The sequence below is a fragment of the Rhinopithecus roxellana genome, chromosome 19 (genome assembly GCF_007565055.1).
Source record: "Rhinopithecus roxellana isolate Shanxi Qingling chromosome 19, ASM756505v1, whole genome shotgun sequence".
NCBI classification, from domain to species: Eukaryota; Metazoa; Chordata; class Mammalia; order Primates; family Cercopithecidae; genus Rhinopithecus; species Rhinopithecus roxellana.
The window spans coordinates 77,002,676-77,018,084 of NC_044567.1; the positions used below are offsets into that span (position 1 = coordinate 77,002,676).

General features: G+C 47.0%; 1 protein-coding gene across 9 annotated transcripts in view; it reads left to right on the plus strand.

Annotated features, from left to right (window-relative positions):
- Window positions 1-15,409, plus strand: part of MAP3K3 (mitogen-activated protein kinase kinase kinase 3) — a 73,845-nt gene that overhangs the window by 53,210 nt on the left and 5,226 nt on the right. For 3 of the 9 annotated variants that reach the window (XM_030923182.1, XM_030923184.1, XM_030923188.1), the window contains 6 exons: window positions 6,403-6,536; window positions 10,157-10,230; window positions 12,914-12,981; window positions 13,176-13,268; window positions 13,885-14,175; window positions 14,609-14,757. In XM_030923182.1, coding sequence (XP_030779042.1) covers window positions 6,403-6,536; window positions 10,157-10,230; window positions 12,914-12,981; window positions 13,176-13,268; window positions 13,885-14,175; window positions 14,609-14,757 — 809 coding nt within the window. The remainder of the gene's footprint in view (window positions 1-6,402; window positions 6,537-10,156; window positions 10,231-12,913; window positions 12,982-13,175; window positions 13,269-13,884; window positions 14,176-14,608; window positions 14,758-15,409) is intronic. The other 6 variants (XM_030923185.1, XM_030923189.1, XM_030923187.1 and 3 more) reach the window with 3 other exon arrangements.

Genomic DNA, 15,409 nt, shown 5'->3' on the forward strand with positions numbered 1-15,409 from the left:
GTTGGTGCTGAGATGGGCCTGTTGGCATAGATGGCCCAGTGAGGCTAGAGCAAGTTCAGGCTGGAATACCAGGGAAGGGTGTCCCAAGAAAGCCTGTGACCCCTGCCTAGGCAGCCTTCTGAGACCTACGGAATGAGCTGTTTTGCATAGCACTGTGCTTTGTGCTGTCTGGCTCATTGCTATCACTGCTGGTAAATATGTAACCTTTAGTGAGTTTATGGTCCAGTATCCTATCCTGTCCAGCTCCCTGTCTGAGTTGCTCTCAACTGCTGTTGTGTATCTCCATTGGCTCCCAGTTTCTGAAATGAAGATTTAAAAACAAAACTGAAAATGCCCTGGAGCAGTTCTGCCAACTCCTGGTTTTTCCATTTGGTTCCTCTGATAGCCATTGGTTTGGGGAGACTTCCCTTTCCTGCTCCAGCCTGTGGGCCTGTGCACAATAGCCCCTGGCACATAGCCCATCAGATAACAAGGCTGGCTCTCTGCAGGCACAGTGTGGATTGGAAAAAGTGAAAGTCTCTGGCTGGAAATGAAAGCTCAGAGAACCTTTGCTGTTTTTCCCCCCAGGCCCTCCTGGGTCTGTAGTGCTGGTCTCATGTGAGCTAGTCCCATTCCACCTTGTAAAACCAGGGGAGAGTTCAGTGCAACTGATGAAGGAGGGTACAGGTGTCAGGGGGACCATGGATATTTTATCCCAGGGAAGTCTCACCCCAGACACTCCATGTAACAGATTCAGGGCATTTCATCCTGTTTGGGCATAGTTTGGACCAGTGTCTGAGGTTTCATCAATAAGAGGTTTTCTTTCTCTCCAGTCAGTCCCTTACAAGAGACATTTTTATTTGTTCTAGTTAAAATGTATAATACAGCTCCAGAGTGTGTTGGTCAGAGTTCAGTTGCGCAGAGGAGAACCCACTGTAGCTAGTTTCAGGAAGAAGAGATTCCATAAGCCAGATGTGCACAGTGTGGATTATGGAATCAATGAGGGAAGAAAGAGAAGCAGGCTCTAGGTTAAGACACACCACAGAGCATCCTCCCTCTTCTGTAATCAGGAAGCCACCGGTCCAGAAGTCCAGTGCCCCTCAGCTCTGGTCCACACCTGTCTGTCAGCATCAGCAAAGCTGGAGACCAGGTGTGGGGCCTCTGCTAACACTGTGGCAGAAAAACCAAAGGCTTCTGTGACTGTGCTCAGAAATAACAGGAAGCTTGTTAATCTTACAGAAGTGCATGTGATTGGCTGAACCTAAAGAAAGTCTTAGAAATACAGCTTTTAGCCAATTAGCTTCTGAATTACAGGAAGGCACACTAGAAGGGTGGAATCCATCTTGCACCTACCCCATATATCTGCCACAGAGTGAAGGGTACGAATGGGGTTCTACGGAGTTCCTGCCGTGAGATAGGGTTATGTAGATATATACCTGTGCCAGCACATTTATAACTTCCAAAAGAAATTATGAGGTAGATAGTTCTCCCCGTTTTTGCAATTGAGGAAATTGAGGTGAGAGCTTAGATCATTAGCTAATGAGTGGCAAAGCCTGACCTGAACCCATGTATATCTAATTTAAAAGCTTAGTCTCTTCTCCATGCACCTTGCTTCCTCCTTAGAGTTGCTTCTGCTGCTGACAAATGTTGCTGACATGTGGACTGAACTGCCACGGAACTTGTGGACTACCAAGATGTCATCCAAAGCTAAAAGTAGGAAGCAGGCAGTAGGCTAATTTTTATAAGCAAAGGGTTAAATAGTGCTCTCTCTGTGTTTTGTGGCATGATAGGGCTTAGGAAAACCATCCTTTTTTCACAGTTGCGCTGGAATTTTGTGTTACAGTAGCAAGGGAAGCAGCCAGGTACATGGGTGTGTGAGGTCTGGGTCACTGGAAAGTGGAGTAGTTTCCTTGGTCCAGATTTCCCCTAAACCTCCATCTTGTCTTTGCCTCCAAGCCCTCTGTTGGCTAAGCGGCATTTTATATCCCTGGCCTCTGACTCCCAAATGATCATGGAGAAAACAACCCTGAATTTGAGCTGCATGAAACATGGCACTGTGGAGGTGGCTCACACCTGTAATCCTAGCACTTTGGGAGGCTGAGGCAGGAGGATCTCTTGAGCCCAGGAGTTTGGGGCTACAGTGAGCTATGAACATGCCACTGCACTCCAAAGAAAGAAAGAAACATGGCACTGTGCTTTCCCTGTGCTGTCCCCATGTTAGCCTCCCTCCCACGCCTGGCAGGCCGTCTTATTTCCTTGTGAATGGAATCTCCATCCTCCATAGGGATTACTCATGGGGAACAGATGGCCTGGCCAGGTCAAGAAGTTTTGTCTTGTGCCACTGTGTTGAGCAGCATGCCTACCCTTTTTGGAAATAAATTGTGTCCCCAAATTGCCTTCACTGAACTGTGTGAGAGTCACAAAGCCTGTTTTCTCTCTTCAGCCCCACCATTAAGTCACTTTATGGCTTTGGGGCTTGGGTTTCCCTCTGCACAATGTGGATGATGATAATGCACCATCACTGCAGGGTTAGTAGTAAGGGTTAAATGAGAGGTGACAACATTTTTTAAGAAAAAAAATATTGCCTTGGCTGATTTTATTGCTCTGTTAATTCACGGTACAATATCCCTAAATTTACACTCAGAGTAACTTTAGTTTCTGTTAGGGCTTAGAAAATAGGACAAATTATCTTCCATGGGCTGTTTGAGACCATTTCAAAGGCATGGCTCAGATACCACTTTATCTCAGAATTGGTGGCCTCTACCCTGTGAGTGAGATGTTGAGACAGGAAATCCAGCAAAATTCTATGCCTGTTTTCAGAGCAATTTTGTTTCTGGCCTCTGCTCTGGAGTCAGGTGGGGAAACCAGATTACTGAGGACTCCATGTTAGCTTTCCTGCCAGAGAGACATTCTTGGAGGGAGGCTGGGGTGATGTGTCCAAGAGGAGATTGGAAGTATTCTCCAATACCAATCCAGTAGCGAATTCATCAAAATGTATTCAGCACAACCACATGAACCATACGTTCTGAACAACTAACTTAATATAGAAGAATCAAAGAGTCAGTGGCTCATGCCTGTAATTCCAGAACTTTGGGAGGCTGAGGCAGGCGGATCACCTGAGGACAGGAGTTCGAGACCAGCCTGGCCAATGTAGTGAAACCCTTTCTCTACTAAAAATACAAAAATTAGCTGGGTATGGTGACGGCCGCCTGTAATTCCAGCTACCTGGGAGGCTGAGGCAGGAGAATTGCTTGAACCCAGGAGGTGGGGGTTGCCTTGAGCCAAGATTGTACTACTGCATTCCAGCCTGGGCAACACAGCAAGACTCTATCTCAAAAAAAAGAGTCAGTGTCAGTTTCTTGAAGGTCATTGAAAAACAATAGTTCAAGCTTCTTAGAAAATGTATTTCAAAGAGAAACCCTCTGGCCAGGTATGGGGGCTCATGCCTTTAATCCTAGCACTTTGGGAGGCCAAGGCTTGAGACCAGCCTAGGCAACATAGCAAGACCCCATCCCTAGAAGTGCATACACACACACACACACACACACACACACACACACACACACAGAGCAAGACTCCCCGACATTCTTTTTTTCCCCATTAAGTATTTTTCTTCCTTCTGAGGGCCTTTGAAATAGTGGTAGTCTCTCTGGTTCAAGGAGTTTGTTGAACTCCATGTCTGTCAGGCCCACCCTCTTTTCCAGAATGTTCTAAGACCCTGGAGTGGGCTCTTGAGCACCCTCTGCTATAGATGCTTAGTCCTTGGTACGCTACCTCTACTTCCAGGCACAGGCTGAGTGCTTCTGGCTCCACATGAGCTTTTGTTTTGTTTTGTCTTTGAGACAGGGTCTCGCTCCATCACCCATGCTGGAGTGCAGTGGTCCAGACATGGCTCACTGCAGCCTCAACCTCCCAGGCTCAAGCAGTCATCCTGCCTCAGTCTTCCAAGTAGCTGGGTTCACAAGTGTGTGCTTGGCTAATTTTAAAAATATTTTTTGTAGAGATGGGGTCTCACCATGTTGCCCAGGCTGGTCTCAAACTCCTGGCCTCAAGCATTTCTCCTGCCTCTCAAAGTGTTGGGATAATAGGTGTGAGCCCCTGTGCCTGGTCACACATGAGCTTTTGAGCGATAGGAAATATATATATACATAAATGTATAAACATGTATACACACACACATACGTGAAACTAAAACTGAGTATCTCAGATTTTCCATCTAAAATTGTCTGGACTAGGGATCTATCATGAAGAAAGGAGGGAAGCCAGGCATGGTGGCACCTGCCTGTAGCTGAACGGGGAGAATTGCCTGAGCCCAGGAGCTCAAGACTAGCCGCGGCAACATAGTGAGACCCTGTCTCTGAAAACAAAACAAAACAAAACAATAAAACAGAATAGAATGAGTCAGGTACTTCCCAAGGTCTCCAACTACCAAACTTGGTCTCTCTTGCTTCCTTAGCCATTTCCACAGAGTGTCTTGCCTGCAGTTCCATTTCAGAAAACCTAGTGCTATAGCCCCTGAACTACACTGGAGAAACCGGCCAGCAAGGAAAGTAGCCTGCATTGTTGAGGGATGGTACTTCTGCTTTTCCTGGTGTCTGGGAATTGTTGGGTCGTGGGAGAGAGGTAAGGGGTGGTAGATAAGGGAGTGGAGGGCTCTTGTGTCTCTGGTTTTCTAAACAACAGGATACATTTGTTCCCTTCAGAACAGGAAAAGGGTTCAGGATAAGAGTCCTATGTTTAAGTTTTGAAGCTACGAGAAATATTTGTGTGGGTATTGTTAAAGCTTTTTTTAAACCTTCTGAAAATTGACTCTTCTGGTTTGTCTGGGGAGCTTAGGAAGGAAAAAAGATGCAAACTTTTGGCTTCATTTTTGTCTCCTCTGATCATGGAAAGCAACACAGCCAGTCAGAAAAAGCTCTTGGGCTAGGAGGAGGGAGGACCTGATTTATTGGACTCAAACTCCCTTATGGCAGAAAAGCATTGCTCAATGACTTACAAAGTATGTCTCTGCACACCTCTGTCATTCACTAACATTAGGATGATAAACCATTTCATCTAACAAGCTGATGTGGTGAAAATACCTGTAAATTGGTTTTATAGTCTCTTACCTGTAAAACATAAATAATTGTTTTTGGGTGTTTGGGGTTTTTTTTTTTAAGATTTAAGTTCCTTGAGTCTCCATTTCCTCCTCTGTTAAGTAAAGCAAATGCTTAGCTTTCAGGATTGTTGAAAGGATTAAGTGAAGTAACAAATGTTATAAAAATACCTTGTGGAATGCTTGCCACTTAACAGGCACTCAAAAAATATTTGCCAAACCTCTGTTGTAGGGATGTTGAAAATCAAATGAGGTTAATTACTGTGAATGTGTAACAAAAAGTAAAGCACCACATAAATGCAAGATAATATCATTACTCAGACCAGCCTGAGCAACATAGCGAGACCCTGTCTCAGTTAAAAAAAAAAAAAAAAAGTGATATCATTACTCTTTTTTTTTTTTTTTTTGGAGACTGAGTCTCGCTCTGTCGCCCGGGCTGGAGTGCAGTGGCCGGATCGCAGCTCACTGCAAGCTCCGCCTCCCGGGTTTACGCCATTCTCCTGCCTCAGCCTCCTGAGTAGCTGGGACTACAGGCACCCGCCACCTCACCCGGCTAGTTTTTTGTATTTTTTAGTAGAGACGGGGTTTCACCATGTTATCCAGGATGGTCTCAATCTCCTGACCTCGTGATCCGCCCGTCTCGGCCTTCCAAAGTGCTGGGATTACAGGCTTGAGCCACTGTGCCCAGCCACGATATCATTACTCTTAAACCAGAAAGTATGGGAGTGGGTAGGAATGGAGAAGGCTGGCTTTTGATCCTGGCCAGTCCATCAGGAGGGTCTTTTTACCTGATACAGGTAGAGAACAAATAAGGGGAGACACTGGCTGGGGGAACAGGGCAGCAGAGAGAAATGCACAGGTATATTCGGTTACCTTTCCCTAGTCCCCACTCTCAAAATATTGCCAGGACCCAAAACTAAAGAGGACTAAGCTGATGCATTGAGCGGATGGGAGGAAATGATGTTAGTGCTCTAGAGGAAGATGGTGACATTAGGAAGGAGTAATTATATATAAGAATTTTTTAAAAAGCTAGTCTGATTGCCAGCTAAAATTGGTCTCATAGGGGTTATTCTGGTTTCTGTTTTGTGCCAAGGTTTTTTAGGTCGGATATGCCGTAGTGCCTGCTCCATCTCTGAAGTTTGTTTCCTATTAGGAAGGGACTTTGTTTGCCTGAGGGAGCTGGCACATGCTGGACGTTGGTGCCATGACCCATCTGAGTCACATTCCTGACCTCTAGGGCCTAGTGTCTCTGAGTTGGCCCCATGCCTGCTCCTCTTGGGCCACACACCCTGGGCTCTGTTGTTGAAAGCCTCCTTTATGTGCTCTAGGCTCCCAGAACCCTGGCCGAAGCTCACCTCCCCCTGGCTATGTTCCTGAGCGGCAGCAGCACATTGCCCGGCAGGGGTCCTACACCAGCATCAACAGTGAGGGGGAGTTCATCCCAGAGACCAGCGAGCAGTGCGTGAGTATAGAGGGGCTGGGATATGCCCATGGCCTGTATCAGCAGACCAGGGTCATAACAAGGGGCTCTCAGTTGTCACAGTGCAGAACTGAGGGACATGAACCACATTTGAAAGCTCTTTTATAAATTAGGCCTGCCCAAATATGGATTGTCCCTTTTTAAGGGCCAAATAACAATTTCTGCCAAAGATGGGATCTAAAGGATCTAAACTACATAGTCTCCTTGCTGTTAGGTGAGCATTTAACAGATTTTCCTTCATCGTGGTCCTCTCATTGTTCCTACAGGCAGGCACCACCATGCCCAGCTCATTTCAGTAGTGTTTTAACATATGACTGGTTCTACAGTGACAGGTTATGTTTTTTCATTGGATATATTTTAGTTATACTGTTACTTGATGAAAGATAGGGAGTAAACCATATCAAAATTACACTGTAGGATTGGTTAGTCTGACCATTTATGATGGTAGACAGTTGTATTAGTTATCTATTGCTCCATAACAAATTACCACAAACCTAGAGGCTTAAAACAATATACATTTATCATTTTCCAGTTTCCCTGGGTCAGGAGTCCAGGCATGACTCAAGTGGGTCCTCTGCTGAGGGTCACACAAAACTGCAATCAAGGTGTCAGCCAGGCTGCCTGCCTTTCTTGAGTTTGAGGCTCTCTTCTAAGCTTAGATGGTTATTAACAGAATTCAGTTTCTGTGGCTGTAGGACTGTGGTTCCTCTTTTCTTCTGAATGTCACCTAAGGGCTTCTCTGAGTTCCCTTCCTAGAGGCCACCTGGAGTTCCTTGCCATGGGGCCCTCTCACAACATGGCAGCTTCTACAAGGCCAGCAGGAGAATCTCTTGCTCCAGTCTGCAAAGATGGAGTCATAAAAATCACATAATCATAGGAATGAATGTTCTGTGTTCTTTGCCATAGTCTGTTGGCAAGAAGCACATCACAGGTTCTACTTGCACTAAAGGGAAAGGCAGTTCATTGGGACTAATTGATAGAGGGAGCGATCACCTTAGGGTGTGTACCACAGTGGCTCAGCCATTTTAGTGGCTTTTAAACTGGTGGCTTACTTGATGCAAATGGCAATTTGGCTTAGTGAACTCAGCAAGGGTGAGATCTCTAGTGTCATTCTGGTCTTTTCAATAAACTTGCTTTGATTGTAAAAGAAAAGGCTGCTCTTATACTTTCTGGGATTTGGCCTGAGAAAGGGAAATTTCTTAAGGGGAAAATATCCAACAGAAGGCCTGTGCTGTCACATGGGAGATTTTACAAAAAACTGATTCTCGTTAACTTTTCTTTCATTATTCAAACTATATAGGCTATGAGAAGCCCTTTGTATTCTTCTTTCTTCTATACTCCTGCCTTCCAGATAAATTCATGTTTGGAATAATGACCTGGAGTGCCTTTAGCTGCAGATTTCCTTTTTGGGCATTTTACTGACCACCCTTTCTGGTTTCTCTAACCAGGGCACTTCTGGATATCAGCTGTTTTAGGGGTGACTTGGGTGTAAAATCCCAAAGATTGCAGATGAGCTTGATTGCCCTCAGTCTGTGTTCCTCTCCATGGTCCTATAATCTGTCCATTTCACTTTTTTACTTTGCCTGCATGGCCCTGGAAGGCATGGGAGGATTTGACTCCTAGTGAGGACAGACTTTTAGAAGGAGGCCAAGGAAGGCAGTGGCTGGGGATTACCAAGGTCCTCCCCCAGTGCCTGCCTCTTTAGCTGAAGAGAATTGCTCCTGGTAACAGGCTATTTGAGATCAATCTGCTTAGCAGGAATAGACGTTGCATTGTATGTAATGAAAGAATATTCCAGTGTGACTTTATTGAAAAGTGAAAGTATAAGTTTATTTTGTTTTTTCTTTAATCAGGTTTAAGTAATTGCATCTATTTACTGATTTTTAGAATGAACAAAGCATGGTTCATGTTAATTTTTTGGCCTAATTTTTCCAACAAAAATTATGCCAGTCCAGGCGCAGTGGCTCATACCTGTAATCCCAGCACTTTGGGAGGCCAAGGCAGGAGGATTGCTTGAGGTCAGGAGTTCAAGACCAGCCGGGGCAACATAGCAAGACCCTGACTCTAAAAAAAAAAATTTAATTAGCTGGGCATAGTGGCACACCTGCCTGTAGTCCCAGCTACTCAGGAGGCTGAGGTGGGAGGATCACTCGAGCCCAGGCTGCAGTGAACTGTACTCCAGCTTAGGTGACAGAATGAGACCGTGTCTCAAACAACAGCAACAACAACAAAATGCTAGCACAATGTAACATCCTTCACTCCCTGCTTGATTTCTGACATAAAGAACGTCATTTTTTACAAGAGCGTTCGCAGGACTCAGCAGTTTTCCCCAAGGCCTCTCGTGAATCTTTGGTATTCTTCTTCCACCACACCTGCCCTGTTATTTATTTGTCCATTTTGTCTTTTTCTGTTAACTGGTCTAAATTTGCCAAATACCCATCAGATGGATTGAAAGCAGTTCTCTCCCATGTTGGTTTCATCCACTTTGGCTATGCTATATCCTTAGCAACATTTGCAGTTTTACTTTGCAATAAATTTGCCTTGATTGGCAGATTTTTAAAAATCATATATGACAGCATGACCTAAAGCATTTGAAATTATGGGTGGGGATGGACCCTAGTATTAAATGGGAAAAAATATTTGAGTTGGAAACTAATTTTATGGAGGTCATTAGTGAGTTTTCATAATTCTGATACTTTGTTTCCCTATGTATTTTTTTTTTTAGTTAATTAAAAAAATATTTAAACAGAAACAAGATCTCACTATATTGCCCAGGCTGGTCTTGAACTCCTGAGTGCAAGTGATCCTTCCCTCTCGGCCTCCCAAAGCGCTACGATTACAGGCATGAGCCACCAAGCCCGGCCCCTATGTAATGTTTAATGTTGGAGCTCGGATAATCAATATTCCGAAATTGAAGACCGCTCCCCCACCCCCACCCCCACTTTTGTGCAGAGAAAATGAAAGGGAGGACCTTCAGGACATTGATTGGAGAAAAAGTGATTCCAAAGGCCTTTTGTTGCTGCATTTGACCAGGGGCCAGAGAAATATTGTAACATATTTAGTTATCTATTACCTCTGCATTGGACCAGGAACTGGGACATTTTTGTTCTGGTATCAGCTGTGCACTAACTAGTTTTATGACTTTAGACAAGTCTTCTAACCTTTCTAGGCCTGTAGTGCTCATCTGTGAAATGAGGCAATACTTGTCTTTGTAAATTATAAATTATGGAGTGTAAACAGAAGCATTATGGTCCCACCCAAACTCACTGGAAGGCTCAGCAGGGTAGTACCATCTCCAGCGCCAGGCTCCAGTGTTAATGAGCCAAGAACATGCCAACAAGAAAAGCAGAGCCTCTGCTTTGCTCTCCTGCCAGAGCTCCTTAGGATGCCAGCCAAGCATTTTTCTCCCTCCTGGAAACTTGCCTTTTAAACTAAGGGGGAGGATGGTACCTTTCTAACCATTCTTCCCACTGCATGGGGAGAAAAAGGACACTTTCATATTTTGACAAAAAGCCCATTTGCTGGCCCTTTCCATAAAACCTGGGTCACTGGGGGGAATTGGGGCTGGGGGGTGTGGCTTCATTGTTTGACTTGCCTTACAGATGCTGGATCCCCTGAGCAGTGCAGAAAATTCCTTGTCTGGAAGCTGCCAATCCTTGGACAGGTCAGCAGACAGGTATGGGACTGTGGGTGGCTTGGAGGGTAATGCATAGGCATTTTTGCAACTGATGGGTTGAGGAAGAAGAGTTAGCTCTGCAGACCCAGGGTTAAAGCATTATGCTTCTAGGAAATTTCCCAAACCCTACCAGAATGTTATGATTGCATAATTAAATGAATGTAATAATAGCTCATAAAGTAGCAGCTCATTTATTAAGTACTTGCTTTGTTATTCTAACTGCTTTACATGTTTTGACTTTCCACGTAATATATGCCTTTCTCATTCTTTTGGCTTCACTGCTGTAATCTGAACTGAGAAGGAGTAGACTGTCAGTGTTTTAGGGGAAAAACTAAATTCTCATCCATTGTTTTACCACCATTTTTTATTCCAAGTGTTTTTGGTGGAGTAAGAAACTGAAACCCAAAAACAGAATATCCAGAATGCCTAGCGTACCACACCACCTGCTTGGTGTATATCTCCTTCTTAAACTTTGGGAGGAAACAAGTGATGTCCTTTACATACCAAATAGAAAGGGTATGTTTGGAGAGGCCTTGACATTGATCTTGCCACTCCCTTGCCTCTGCCTCATTATGCCCAAGAGCACTTTTGATCACCTCTGTCTGGGCTTAGGACTGTGTTCAGAGGCTATGGAGCAGGTTGGGGATTTTTTACTTTGTGTAACTGATTAATTGTTCATTTGGGTAGTGATATTGTGACTGTGGCTAAATTTGTGCATTGTCTTGCCTAATAGACCTGAGCACTGATGAGCACTGTCTTCCCTTTAGATATCATAGAATACAGTTATGGTTACTTAGTTTCCAATGTGTTGCCTTGTTTGGGGTTTGCTTTCCAACCAGGGGAGTAAGAAGACACAGGCAGGAGTGCCAGGGCTTGCTGTCATAGACTGAGGGCTCTGCCAAGACAGGGATTGACTCTGGCTTTGGACTCTCTCCTAAGCTTTGGAGGGGAAAGGGGAGAGAAGAGGACTACAGAAGGTGTAGTAGTTGGGAAACGAGGGGGCAGCCCCCCTGTGCCACTGCCTTGAGAGTTTCAAACCTGTGGCCCCCACAAAAGGCCAGTAAGCACTCTTGTATAAGGGAAAGGGCCATTCAGGTGGATGCTGGGAAAGACAGCTAAATTTACCTGCCTCTGTATTCTTGGGTTTTTTCCTCTGTCCCTACAGTACTTTATTTTCTTCTCATTGTGAATGACCTGGACTTACTTCCTTGAGGTCCAGCCTGACTTGGGCTCAGGGCTCTCATCTTCCCTTCATGGGATCTGGGAAGGGGCATGAGATCTGGAGTCAGACAAACCTAGATGCAGTCCCAGCTCCACCAAATATTAGTTGAACGGCTTCAGACAAGTCTTTTAACCTCTCTGTTCCTGAGTTTCCCCATCTCCGAAATGGGATGGTGGTGATTAAGCTGAAAGAAAGATGCCTGGTTTAGCAGCAAGGACATAGACTTTGGGGTCACAGACCTGGATTTGAAGTCTGGCCTTGAGGCGCAGTGGCTCACGCCTATAATCCCAGCACTTTGGGAAGCCGAGGCAGGCGGATTACCTGAGGTCAGGAGTTCGAGACCAGCCTGACGGGCATAGGGAAACCCCCGTCTCTGCTAAAAATGCAGAGGTTGCAGTGAACCGAGATCGCCCCATTGCACTCCAGCCCGGGCAACAGTGTGAGACTCTGTCTCAAAAAAAGCAAAAAAATTAGCCGGGCATGGTGGCACATGCCTGTAGTCCCAGCTACTTGGGAGGCCAAGGCAGGAGAATAACTTGAACCCAGGAGGCGGAGGTTGCAGTGAGCCAAGATTGCGCCACTGCACTCCAGCCTGGGTGACAGAGCGAGACTCCATCTCAAAAGAAAGTCTGGGGCTGGGCGCGGTGGCTCATGCCTGTAATCCCAGCACTTTGGGAGGCCTAGGCGGGTGGATCACAAGGTCAAGAGATCGAGATCATCCTGGCCAGTGACGCGTGCCTGTAGTCCCAGCTACTTGGGAGACTGAGGCAGGAGAATCGCTTGAACCCATGAGGTGGAGGTTGCAGTGAGCTGAGATTGTGCTACTGCACTCCAGCCTGGCAGCAGAGCGAGACTCGGTCTCAAAAAAAAAAAAGAAAAAGGTCTGGCCCTGTCTTCCTAGCTCTGTCTTTGAGCAAGTAAATAGGACTGTGTGTGCCTAATCTGTAGGGGTGTCTGTGAACTCAGAAACGGCATAGCTGCTCAACAAGTGGATCTGCTATTATGTTATTTTTATTATATGGTATATTTGCTACCTCAGAGCATTCTGAGGATTAAATGAGAAAAAACTCACTTTAGAAAATAGGTAAGAAAGCAGCAACCTATAAACGATGATGCTGTGGCTATTTTTGTTACTCCCTGGGCAAAGGATTCTCTTGGAGCTCTTTTCCTGTTATAGAGGTGGGAAGAAAGGCCAAGGAGGGAGAAGGCTGTGCAGCCAGGCTGGAGTTGGGTCAGATGGGGGAGATTTACCACTCAGGGTGCTGTCAAATTTGGGTCACAGACTAGTGAAGGGAGAGTGGAGAAAGCAGGAGCTGGGCTCAGGAAAGGGCTGTTTCCCGCAAAATCTGCTTCCCCCACCTAACGCTGTGGCAGGGATTAGAAAGGGAGACTGCCTGGATGCCCTGCTGGGTTGCTGTAGAAATGTGCAGGGAGTCCGTTTTTTCTTTTTGTTTTCTCCAGCCCATCCTTCCGGAAATCACGAATGTCCCGTGCCCAGAGCTTCCCTGACAACAGACAGGAATACTCAGGTGAGTTCCACAGAGCCTGGGTGGGCAATGCAGGGTGTCTGGGTGGGGCCTCAGGTGGCTCTGCTTCAACTGTTCTGAGTCAGTAGCTCTCCTTGGGCTTGCTGCTTTGAGGTCTTAGGTGACTTGGGGGCTTGGGGGCTTAAGTGGCTCACATTGACCTACCCAGAAGCCAGTGATTCCCCCATCTTACTCAGATCGGGAAACTCAGCTTTATGACAAAGGGGTCAAAGGTGGAACCTACCCCCGCCGCTACCATGTGTCTGTGCACCACAAGGACTACAGTGATGGTGAGTGCTCCTTCATCTGCTCCCTGCTGGCTGCCTCAAGAAAGGACGAGCCGCCATGAGGAGGGTGGGCTCGTCCATGCAATGCCTGTATTTTCCTTCATTCCTGAGGAATTGTGGCTCAGACTTGAGGCATGGGAGACAGGAAAAAAACAAAAACAGGGAAGATAGTATTTGTAGACCAGGATGCTGCCACTGGGAACTCTGACCTTGGTTCGAGCCAATGGTATGCTCCAGGGTCACCATCTCTCCCATACCCTCTTCTGCCCCACAGCAGCAGGTGGCCTGGGGCTCTGCAGAGGGGTAAGGAGTAGGATGCAAGGAAATCGGTGCCTTTGGGTATGGCTTGGCCTTCCAAGCAATTGTGAGCCCGCGGGCCAGCCATGCACCTTCCCTTTGGTCGGATCTCCCTGAACCAGACTACTTCCTAGTTTCTGCTTTTGTCCTGATTCTTAGAGTGCTTGGGACAGCAGTCTCTGTGGAATGAGTCAGGTGGGAGGGTGGACAGGATGGGCTGGAGCTGGTATTATCTATCACTTCTGGCTCAGACCTGGTTTGTACATTCAGCCTTGTAGCCCGGGGTGTGACTTGCTCTACTCTGGCCCTTGCACCCTTTCAGGCAGAAGAACATTTCCCCGAATACGGCGTCATCAAGGCAACTTGTTCACCCTGGTGCCCTCCAGCCGCTCCCTGAGCACAAATGGCGAGAACATGGGTCTGGCTGTGCAATACCTGGACCCCCGTGGGCGCCTGCGGAGTGCAGACAGCGAGAATGCCCTCTCTGTGCAGGAGAGGAATGTGGCAACCAAGTGTGAGGAGCTGTCCCTGGCTAGGAGGAGACTGCCAAGGCGTTCTCAGACAAGCTACAGGGGCATAGCAGCTGGGCCCCTTGGACCCTTAGGCTCAGCAGGTGGTGGCTTTGGCCCACATGCACCACATGGGATAAGCCTTGGAGTGCCTGAAGCCTGGCTCCACTGTTGTGTGACGAGCCTCTTCTCCTCTCTGATCTTTAGTTTTTCCATGTTTAAACTAGGGAAGAGCACACCCTTCATCCCTGCCATATTAAGATATTTAGGGGCTTTGGAAGGAAATGTATTTATCAATGCAGAAGAGCATTTAACCATGACTTCAGCCAATCCTCTGCTTCTTAGGACTCTGACTTCAGGTCCGAGTGACTAGGGCTCTGGGCTTGCTCCAGATTGTGGTGGAGATGCTCTTCTAAGAGAAGATGTGATGGTGGTGGGTGAGGGGGAGCCTGAGCCAGAGGCCCTGTTCCTGGAGAATGAAGGGGATATTCTTAAATAATGTACACAAAGTAACTCTTTCCTTCTGCTCTCCTGTAGCTCCCAGTGCCCCCATCAATTGGCGCCGGGGAAAGCTCCTGGGCCAGGGTGCCTTCGGCAGGGTCTATTTGTGCTATGACGTGGACACGGGACGTGAACTTGCTTCCAAGCAGGTCCAGTTTGACCCAGACAGTCCTGAGACAAGCAAGGTACACTTTCCCCATGGTCTGACTTCCAGTTCCCTCCTTTCAACAGAAATGCTTGTCTTACCACACAGAGTAGTTGCTTGAGATGCTGTAGGTTGCTTCCTCTGTTATTCTTCCCAGACTCCCTTTCTGTCCGTCCTGGCACCAGCCACAGGGTGAAAGGACTGTGGTCTGAAGAGCACCAAGCACCTGGTGGGGGGGATCGGGTACAAGGAACTAAGCTGATGCCAAAGTACCAAGTAACCCAAACTGAGAGGTGATAACCTGTGCCACAAAGGGGACTCCCTGCCCTCCCCCAGACAAGTATCTCTCCCCGGCCCTCAGCCCAGTAAGGAGCTGTGGGGCTCCTTTACTTGGTCCAGCTCTAAAGGAGGAATCATATGGCCTGGCTTTGCAGTTCAGCTTTCAGCGTGGCTGACACTTCAGGTTGAGTGGACAAACAGCAGTTACCTTAACTAAGCACCCACAGCCCCGTCTCTCACCTCCCTGCCTCCTTCCACCCATGGGAGTGCCACCATCCCAAGGCCTGCCCAGCATTGTGGCCGAGGGCTAGACAGTTAAGAGAGTCCCCCTTTTCTCCAGCTGCAGTTCCCAAGGCAGACCCCTGTGAGGCCACTAACCTAGGGCAAGCTGAGCTGAACCCAAGCGGGCAGAA